Source organism: Lolium rigidum, chromosome 4 (assembly GCF_022539505.1).
Source record: "Lolium rigidum isolate FL_2022 chromosome 4, APGP_CSIRO_Lrig_0.1, whole genome shotgun sequence".
NCBI lineage: Eukaryota > Viridiplantae > Streptophyta > Magnoliopsida > Poales > Poaceae > Lolium > Lolium rigidum.
Window position 1 is genome coordinate 8,191,103 of NC_061511.1, and position 9,999 is coordinate 8,201,101.

At 43.2% G+C, this 9,999-nt stretch overlaps 1 protein-coding gene across 1 annotated transcript; it reads right to left on the reverse strand.

Moving 5' to 3' along the window:
- Positions 1–3,498: 3,498 nt before the first annotated feature.
- Positions 3,499–7,552, reverse strand: LOC124648969 (importin subunit alpha-1b). Its single transcript, XM_047188651.1, has 11 exons — positions 7,258–7,552; positions 7,074–7,170; positions 6,405–6,496; positions 6,178–6,309; positions 5,900–6,085; positions 5,646–5,809; positions 5,478–5,556; positions 4,830–4,958; positions 4,623–4,750; positions 4,142–4,513; positions 3,499–4,042 (listed from the first exon to the last, which is right to left on the reverse strand). The coding sequence occupies exons 1-10, from the start codon at positions 7,486–7,488 to the stop codon at positions 4,144–4,146; spliced, it is 1,608 nt and encodes a 535-aa protein (XP_047044607.1). The 5' UTR covers positions 7,489–7,552; the 3' UTR covers positions 3,499–4,042; positions 4,142–4,143.
- Positions 7,553–9,999: the final 2,447 nt, after the last annotated feature.

Sequence of the window (9,999 nt, forward strand, 5' to 3'; positions counted from 1 at the left end):
ACTCTAGGCTAGATTCAGGAGGAGTCTGGCGGTGAGCCACCTTAGAAGAATCCAGGAGCTAACACAGTCAAAGCTCTAGGAGCTACGCCAAGGAGCTAACACAGTCAAACTAACACTCCTGATACAAATTCAGAAGAAATCCAGGAGCTACGCCAAGCAAGGCCAGATGTGATCATGTGAATCCAGGAGCTAACACAGTCAAAGCTAACATTCCTGATACAAATTCAGAAGAATCCAGGAGCTACGCCAAGCAAGGCCAGATGTGGGTCGGCTTATGACCAAAAGCCATATAGTCAAACCTCTATTGAGGCTAAAACATAACAGTAAGTTCAGAGATGAAATGTGAAGCTAACAGTCCTGATACAAATTATATCTTACAGTCGTGATTTTTTAGCGCCATTACTCTTAAGCCTCGATTGCTCGAACGGCCATGCGGTCAAAGCACTAGACGATGTACATGTATATCATTGTTATTGTCGACGTTCAAAACAACATGGGTCAAAATGCGACTATTTATTTATAGTAACTATAGATAATATTTCATTGTGTCTATAAACATGACGGTTATCTATCGTCAATCTGAAACATCTGAAACATTAAATCAAAACATGGAGTAGTTAATTGTTGAATCAAATTATGTAAATGTCCCGTTTCAAAAAAAAAATGTAAATGTCAGGAAGCATATACACCAACCAGCACAGAAGGAGAGGTGCAAGGTGTCAAACAGGGAGCTGAATTGAGGGAGGGAACTGGGCAGCAAGGCAAAAGAGGTCATTGCCAGGAGTTGCTTTGGAGTTTGGAGACAGGAAACGCTGAATAAAAGGATGGTTTCTTTACTTGCGCTAATTAAGAAAGGAGAAAGGGAAAATGATCGTACCAATGTCAACTACAAAGTAAGTAGTAGTACTTTAAACATTCAAGTACGAATAATTTATATAAAATAAAAAGTATACTAGCCTTTCCCTGATCACCGTTGTGTCGGAAAAAAATGGTATATGCGCACTTACATGATTTCTGTATAATGCATTATTAGTTTTATTACGGTCACAAAGCAATATGGTACTACCACACAGGAGGCTAGGAAGACCAATCCAGGTGGAGAAGGGAAAGAACAATGGAAAGTTCTTCTAATCTTCTTCCACCCATTCAGCGTGTCCCTACCTTTATGGGCACCCTCCATGAAACAAAGAAGGCATACACCCATCAACCCCATAATAAAATGCTTAAGGCATATGATACAAGCTTAGGTTGGGCATCAACCTTTTAAAAGGAAACAATAATACTAACAACAATATAACGAAACAGGGAAAGAAGTGAACCGAAAGCTGGGGCCAAAAGCAGAGCACGCCTCCCTGGGGTGTCGTTGTCCCAGCAAGAGATTCTCTCGGGAGTTCTCATTTCAGCTTAGATGGAATGTGTGGCTTAATGCAGGATTTAGTCAACTTGAACAACTCTGCCGTGTAAAGGAGAGCACTAGAGATTGTGTGAGCTTGCACTCCGGCGACGTGTTTTGCTCACTTTTATCATCTAGGCTTATTCATGTTGTCCGGCCTCCGGCTGTTCAATTACTGTTGCACTGAATAAGTACTAAGAGCATCTCTAGAACCGGCTCTAGCCCAAGCCCAAAAAGTTTTAGTGGAGCATATTTTTTTGTCATCGGCTCCGTGGCCCCCAAATATCCTCCCAGCAGCTGTTTTCCTAAAGTTTAGCTCCTCCACCCCGCTGTCACAACCTCGCCGCCCCACCGGTGTCCACACCCCCGACCACCAATCGCCTCGACCGAATGTCGGAATTAACCGCCGCCCTTTTCCCCTCCATCCGACCCACTCGTCGGTACAAGCCGTCACCGGAATCGCTCCCGAGAGCCGCCGCATCGAGCCGGATCCCGCCACCGATTGGAGGTCATTTTCGGCCGCGGAGAGGTGGATTCTTGCTGGAAAAGGGTCATCAGAGCATGGGGGAGGTGTAGACCAACCGATGTGGAGGATAATTGCTCGACAACTACCGTCGTAGCTATCGGCCTGACAAGCTTTATGCCCGGCAGCGGCCTCGAGCTTCGGCGATGTCCGGTGGAGGTGTTGGCCTGGCGTTGGGATTTCGACGACCGGTGGTTGATAGCCCAGCCATCGCGTTCGCTCGACGGTGTCGTCGGCCCTTTTGGTGGGCTCTACGTTGCCGGCCTCGGACTCCACCTCCGTCGCGCTCAGGTATTCGACGAATTGTTCATATATGATTCCGTATTTGCCTCATCGCAACCAACTCGACCGAGAGCGCTTTCGGCTGTAGATGAAGAGGTTGAGAGAGATGATCTTCGACGACTCTAGTAGGAGGAGGAAGAAGAAGACGATAATTTGGAGATGGCTTTGATGTTGATTTTGGCAGCAGTTAAGTTTTTTTTTCACTTGTTTGGTTTGAAACAATTTATTTAGTTCATTTATTCGGTTTGTAATAATGAATAATTTGATTTAATACATTTAATTCAGTTTGTAATATTGATAGTTCATATGGTTTGATTTGCAAAAATAAAATTTTGCTCCTCAAAGTTATTGGGTTGGGATCTGCAGCGTCAAATTTACAGGAGCAAATATACGCCTCTAATGGCCAGGAAGGCGTTTGGTCCTAAAGTTATTGGGGATTTGACTAGAGATGCTCTAAAGGGGTGTTTGCCTGGTTGCACAGGTCCTTAATGCTCGATTTTAAGCAGCGTATATACGCTTGAAAAATTTCACATCCGTGGGAGGCTGACAAACTATAAGGGAGGCAGCGATTTGTGGATTTAGAATATACATTTTCAAAATCACCCAACTCGTTAGGGCAAGCCCGCTGGAAATTACTGACATTTAGCTGTCTAAGTTCGGTTGATTATACTATCTCCGTTCCAGAATTGTCAACTAATCAATAGGCTAAGAATTATGGAACGGAAGGAGACTTGGTTGATGCAACTGTGACTTGTTAGTTAACTGCATTAAGACAGCTGTGCTCATCTCTTTTTAGCATGGTGAAACTTCAAAACCATGATACTATATTGCTTTCCCCAGGTAGACTCGATCTCGAAGCATAGATGGGGACACCTAAGTACAAAAGAAAACAACAGAAAACGTTCCGATTCTAATTGCCAGCCACGCACCCACATGGCCACAAATCATTGAAGAATTGCTACAGACGTCCGTTATTGGTGGATACAGAGTAGATGCAATGATGGCAGACATCAGGCACACCAAGCATGCAATAATCATCATCAAAGATAAGAAAAGCACATTAAAACATCTGGAAGATGCTGAAATGTAACCAACAATTTCTTCTTTTTTCCTTCAATGTGCTACACCGTATGTTCATAGTAATAAACCTTAGTACAGCAATAAACCAGGTTCCACGGAATCCTTTCTCTTCCGAAAAATGGAACCAAGTACTCAGACCAGCAAACTCATCACCACAATATGTGTGATACACAACTAGTCTTTTGATATACGACGTGGGACAAATCTCCAAAACGGATAGTAAGTGCGGAAACAACAAACTTTGACGCAACAAAACCTGTGGAACATACAACCAACCAATGAACAGACCAAACCCTACTATTGATGTTTATAAGTTGTGCCAATACTCTTCCGACAAGTTAATACAGCACAGAAGCACAGAAACACTTCTGAGAAAAACCGACACAACCGTGAAAACCCTATCTTTCAAGGTTCTTTTTTACCTCAGACAGATATATCAATATAATTTTCATTCAGGCTATATATATATAGGAGGCAAAACCCGACTGGCGACTCTCCCGACAACACCTGCGGCTCTGAACGCCCTCCCCAATGCTCCCACCACAGGGAGAGGCAGAACCCAAATCATCCAACCACCTGACCTTGAACACTGACCATTGACCAAACTGCACCACTGATGATGCAGCACAAAGGACTGACCCTTAGACTGACATGACGACTGCTTGAGACCAGACCGACAGGACCCAACCATGACTCAAACGACAAGACTCCCCCCAGTTCTGACTAGTCCCAAGCAAGTAGCTACGGTACACAGTTCCAGGTATCTGCATGAATAATGTAACATCAGAAAACACTAAACCTCCAAATCCAACCCTATGAAATACAAACAACTGCTTTCACTTGAGCTGTTGAAGAGGGCATACCTTCAGCCAAAGTTGTACCCACCAGATGGAGCCGAGTTCTGCTGATTCCCAAAGTTGAAGCCGTTCTGTGGGTTCTCACCAGAAGGCATGGCCTCATCTTCCTCCTCCAACCAGTAGGACTCGAGCATCTTGACTGCCTTCTCGTATATCTCAGTGTTGTCATGGCTCTGAAGGTTCTCAATCTTTTCCAACCCCTCAGCATCATCAATCATCTGCGCGTAGTTGTTGACATCCCCTGCCCCAAGGTTTTTTTCTGCCTCCCCGACCTTCAAGATGTTCTCAAGGCCTTCCAAGCAAACTGTTACAATTCTGGGATCCGGGCAAATCAGCAGATCACAGAGCGGCTTGATGCAACCCTGGGCAACAAGGAACCTGCTCAACAATAATGTATATGCCAACGTTATTAAAATATCAACATGAAAACACAAATTAATAACAATAACAATACACAAAAAATACGCAAAATGTAGATGCCACGCACTTGATCTGATCATGTGTTCCACCAGAAGTGGCATTTGAAATTGCCCAAGCTGCCTCCTTCTTGATGTCAAATTCAGCACCTTGCAGAAGATGCACTAGAGGAGCAATTATGTTTGCGTTGATCACAGCCTAGAGACAAATAACAAAACTTTAGAAGAGTGACCCATCTATAAAGCAACATATAAATTCAATTTCCAAGAACACCAACCTGAATCTGGTCCCGGTTACCAGCAGTGATGTTTGAGATAGTCCAGCATGCTTCTTTCTTGATGCTTTTCTTGTGATTGGTGGTCAAGAGGTTCAAGAGGCAGGGAAGTGCTTGATGATCAATGACACACTGCAGCAAAGGATAAATATTAGAGACAAATACAGAACTTAGTTTAGCTGATTAATACATGCAAACAGATATCAACTAAAATGCGATAAACCACATCACAGTATTGTATTACAACTGTCTTTATACAAAATGAGATAAATTTTGAGGATTATTTTATTGTGTTGATAGACATGGCAGAATTCAAATGATATAAATTGCAACGATGATACTGCACTGTGAAACAAAATAAAGAGGCCCATGTATACACCACTGTCAACAACTCTACATCCATTCAACACAGTAAAGATCATGTACACCGCTAGCTTCGTCATAACTAAACATTGCAAAATAGTAGCTATAAATTTAGCTTATAACTGTTCCAAGAAAAGAAGGTAGATATCAAGGGCACATGGTTAAATTCCCAAGAAATTGCGAACTAACCATTGCAAGTTTGCAACAACCAAGAATTACAGCTTTCATTGTTTGAAGGAACAGCACAACATATACGTAAGCAAATAAGATAACTGAAATGAGCTGTACCTGAGTCTGCAAATCATCACCGGTAACAATATTACCCACCGTACGTAGAGCTGGAATGAGCACAGAAGCCGAAGGGTGCCTATATCAAATAATAGTAGTTAGCACCTAAACCATCTGTCATGAGCGTTCTGATAGCTTAAAAGGGCATGAAAGGAAAAATGATCTTACGTGAGGAGCTCCACAAGCCTAGGGAAAACACCAGAGTCAATCACAGATTGGATCTTATCATTAGTTCCATCAGAAAGGTATGAGAGAGCCCAGCAGGCATCAGTGAGAACCTCCTCGTCCTGAGAGTGGATGAGGCGCTGCAGTGCTGAGAGAGCCGGTTTGACCTGCTCATGCACAAGTAGGTTAACCAAACCATCCTAAGAATCAATATTTACAGCAAGTTGAACCAATGGGACACCAGCCCAGAAATAAACCTGCTCAAAGTTTGGCTGTGGTTTCCCACGGCAGAAGTTGGAGAGGGTCCATGTGGCATTCCTGAGCATCGAGAGCTTGGCATGCTCATTGAGCTGCTGCAACAATGGATACAGTCCACCACTTCCAAGCACCAGGTCACGGCACTTTGGAGAGTCACCAGCGACATTCCCCAGAGCCCATACAGCCTGAAAATACAAATAGGGAGCATAGCAACATAAACATCATGCAGTAAGGTCTCTCAAAATAAAGACAATTCTTCTGTGAGCTGCTTTTATACCTGCTCACGGACGTCCTCACTCGGGGAGCTGAGTAGCTTGACAAAGATGGGAACAGCACCAGCCTCAACCACCACTTTGGTGTTATCAGATGTGCCTGATGCAATGTTGGTGAGTGCCCACGCAGCCTCAAACTGTAATAAGCAAACCAAAGTATTTTTAGTCAGTTTGAGTGATTGAATGTAACTACAGGCAAATTAGCCCAACTTCTCATTCGAGTTGTTCTCACCTGGAGTTGGGGATAGTCCTCACGTGTAAGGAACACAATGAAGCGAGGAACAACACCAGTGCTGATCACTTCCTCAATTGGAGGGCTCCGCTCTGCAAACATTGAGAAACATATCAGCATGTAAAACCTCTACAGTTTTGATGCGGGAGCGAAATTGATCACTGGAACAACTGGCTATCAAACTCTGTCCAAAAATATCCGTGAATCAAACCTAAGATAATCTACTGCTGGATGGTTTAACAGATGGCGTACAACGAAAGAAGCATGTGATGTCCGCCTAATTATTGAAATTCGAAGTATCGCAGGATTACTGAAACAAGTATTTCCTAGATCGAGTAAAAGTTGACCCAGAAGATCATCAGCGGAGTATTGAGGGGAAAAAGGCAGTTGCAGAATCGAAGCTCCAGATAATAAATTGAATTAAAGTATGAATTAAATTTTAATTTCCCAGCAGAGAACACGGGGAAGCAATAGATCTTGAACCTAAGATATTAACCTAATCCGCAAGTAAACTAAGACTCACGAAAAACAAATCTACAACCGACCAAGTTCTCACGCTATTAGTCCTGTACATAATTAACCCTAGAATCATCTTAATTTCATCCTGTATACTCCAACTAAGGCAAACAATATCGAGAGACGTCAGGTCGATGTAAATTAAAGTCTCACCGATGGATAGCAGCTTCCGGAACTGCGTGGTGGCCTCGAGCTGCACGGCCCCGTCGTCCGAGAGCACCGCCTGCACCATCGCGGGCAGGCCCTCGAGCTGCACGCGAACACAGATCCAAAACAGTCAGATCGAGAATCCCGCACCTGCGCCGAGACGAACATACCAGATCGAGAGAGCGCAAACCTTCTGCTGGAGCGCCGAGGAGTGGCCCATCTGCGGCGCGCCGCCGGCGAGGGAGGCGGCGGAGGCGGGGTAGCCGTCGCGGCGCTTCTTCTGGAGGCTGGCGTCGCGGCTGGCCTTGCGGATCAGCACCATCCCGTCCTCGCGCCGCCGCCGGCCGTCCTCCGCGTCGACGGAGGTCTTGTAGCCCTTGCGCCGGAAATCGGCCTTCTCGTCGGGCTTGAGCGACGACATCGCCGGAGAAGCTCGAAACCCTAGAGAGGGGCGTGCGGTTCGGCTGGATTCGAAAAGGGGGAACTACGGGAGGGTGGAGATGGGAGGCGAGGTGGGGGATTTTATAGTGGGGTGTGCGGGGCTGGGGTATGACGGTTGTTGAGCTGGATGCACACGGTTCCGCAGGGAAAGGAAATTGAGTAATTCAAATTTTGTAATCTTAGAATCCTTGGCTTGCAAGTTTGATGTGGTATACTCGGTATTTGCTCTCGCTTTTTTATGAATGGTTTAATTTAGTAAATAAAGTAAATAAACTGATTTTATTGATTTTTTAATAAGGTACTTCAAATGGAATAAATTAAAAATTACATGAACTACCAAAGACCCTTGGTACAAGTTACATCAAATATCTTTAAACCCGACGTTCTACCTTCACCTTTTGGAACTTACCATTTTTTCAAAAGTTAAGAACAAGTATAAGTGTGTGGTATTTGCGAGCCCTCTAGGGCTATCCATGATAGCACCTATCACGCTACGAGAAAACTCAGGGATGGACGAGCAAGAGAGACAAAAAGGCGGGGCAAGTAGGGAAAATGAGGGTCAAGCGGATTGGCCAAGGAGTTGCATTTCCTCCATCCGCACGCAACCTCCCCCAACCTTCCCTATCTCTCACGTCCAAGTGGCGGCTCCCCACGCCCTCCTATTTCCCAGGGCATGGCACCATCCGCACAAGGTGGACTTAATATCAAAGATTTTGAAGAGTAACTTAAGGCCTCACCCCATAATTTAGAAGATTGGATTGTTGAACTCGTTATAGTCGCAACACAGCCTTACACGACAGATTTTCAAACCGTTGATTCATCATGATACTATCCGGGCAGAAGTTTGTGAGAACCAAGAACATAACAAGAGGATGGTTAACACCATCACGATTGTTGTCAGCACTGCCCAAGTAGGTCAACGTATCGAACAATAAATGCCAAATGCGGAGCAATGATCACATGCTCTTCGATGTATACCATGTTGACCACAACGGTTCCACAAAAGGACAGAACTAGCATGTACTGATCGGTGTCAAAGTGACACCAACAATTTTTACTATTTCTCTGCAAATGAAGAAATAATATTGAATATATGAAGTGATGGTGCGTAAATCGGAGGAATGATGCCAATCATAATTTTCCCTAGTTTGGAATCTGGTTACACCAAGACCGTATAGAGTTGTGGGGCTTTTTATTCGTACCGTCATTGTTCTCACCATCAAAACATATCACAAAGGGAGAGACAAATATATCCCAATCAAAAATACTTAGAAGTAAGTCCAATTGTCTCCTCGTCTTCTGATGTCAAACATCCACGGGAGACGAGGGGAACCGAACTCGTGATGGGTCATGGTTTTCGCGGATGCTAGGTTTCCCTTAGCTCTTTTTGTTTGCATGCATTTTCTGGTGGAAGTTATTATTTAGTAATATGATAGGTGCGACACAATAACCTGGCATCTGGCGGTGAAAAAGAAAACTGTCAAAACATATTAAGATGGAATCTTATTTTGAAGTCATCGTTGAGGCGAAACTAGCAGTGAAGACAGATCATCAATTGAATTAACAATTTAAAATATAATTTAATTTAAAATTTCAAATATAGAAATATTCCTTGCATACATAGAGGCGTTAGTTCCTCCAGCCGAAGGCTCACTCAATGCATTGTAACTTTTGGGGCACGTTGCCCTCGCATAATGAACGATTAATGAATCGTTATCATCCAATCAAATCTAATCTAATGACTTGAAAGAGACATTTAGAAAGAAGGAAGCAAAACTAGTATCCTCTAAAACTGAAACAATGGCAATTCTAGCTTTGAAATGCCAATATAGTACCTTTGTTTTGATGAATAAGGCACACACATATTTTAAGGTGAACTTTGACCGAAAAATAAGCAACAAAATCTTACTTATATTTTACGTAATTAATATCACTGGATTTGTATTAAAAAAATACTTTCTAATGATGTTAATTTTATATCAGTAATCTTTATATAATCAAAGTAATTTTTAGCTAAAGAAAAAAACAAAAAATGAGGACGCATGGAGTAGGAAAGAAGAGACCGAATGGTTGTCGCTAAGATGAGTTGATGATGTTTTGAACGATTCTATACAACATGAAGCTGGCATAGTGTAAGGGTACATTGCCCCTATGTGTGGTTTTGGTAATTAATGACAACCCCTATGGACTAATGTTTTCATTGAGTTTATATGAAGGAATATTCCATAAGTACTACTTGTACTCCATGTGTTGGATTCAAGTACGGATGCCATGAAGATAAAGGTATATCTTGTGTATTGGCATCAAGATCATCGGTATGAAGATACATATGTGATATGATCAAGAAGAAGAAATGAAGATGGAGTTCTTATGTGGAACTCAATATTAGCCATGCTCTATCTTATGTGAGTATGAGAAGATACAAAGATTGAGTTGGGCAAGTTCAAGATGAGCATCTCAAGTGGATCACATGCTTGAAGCTTGCCGTCCA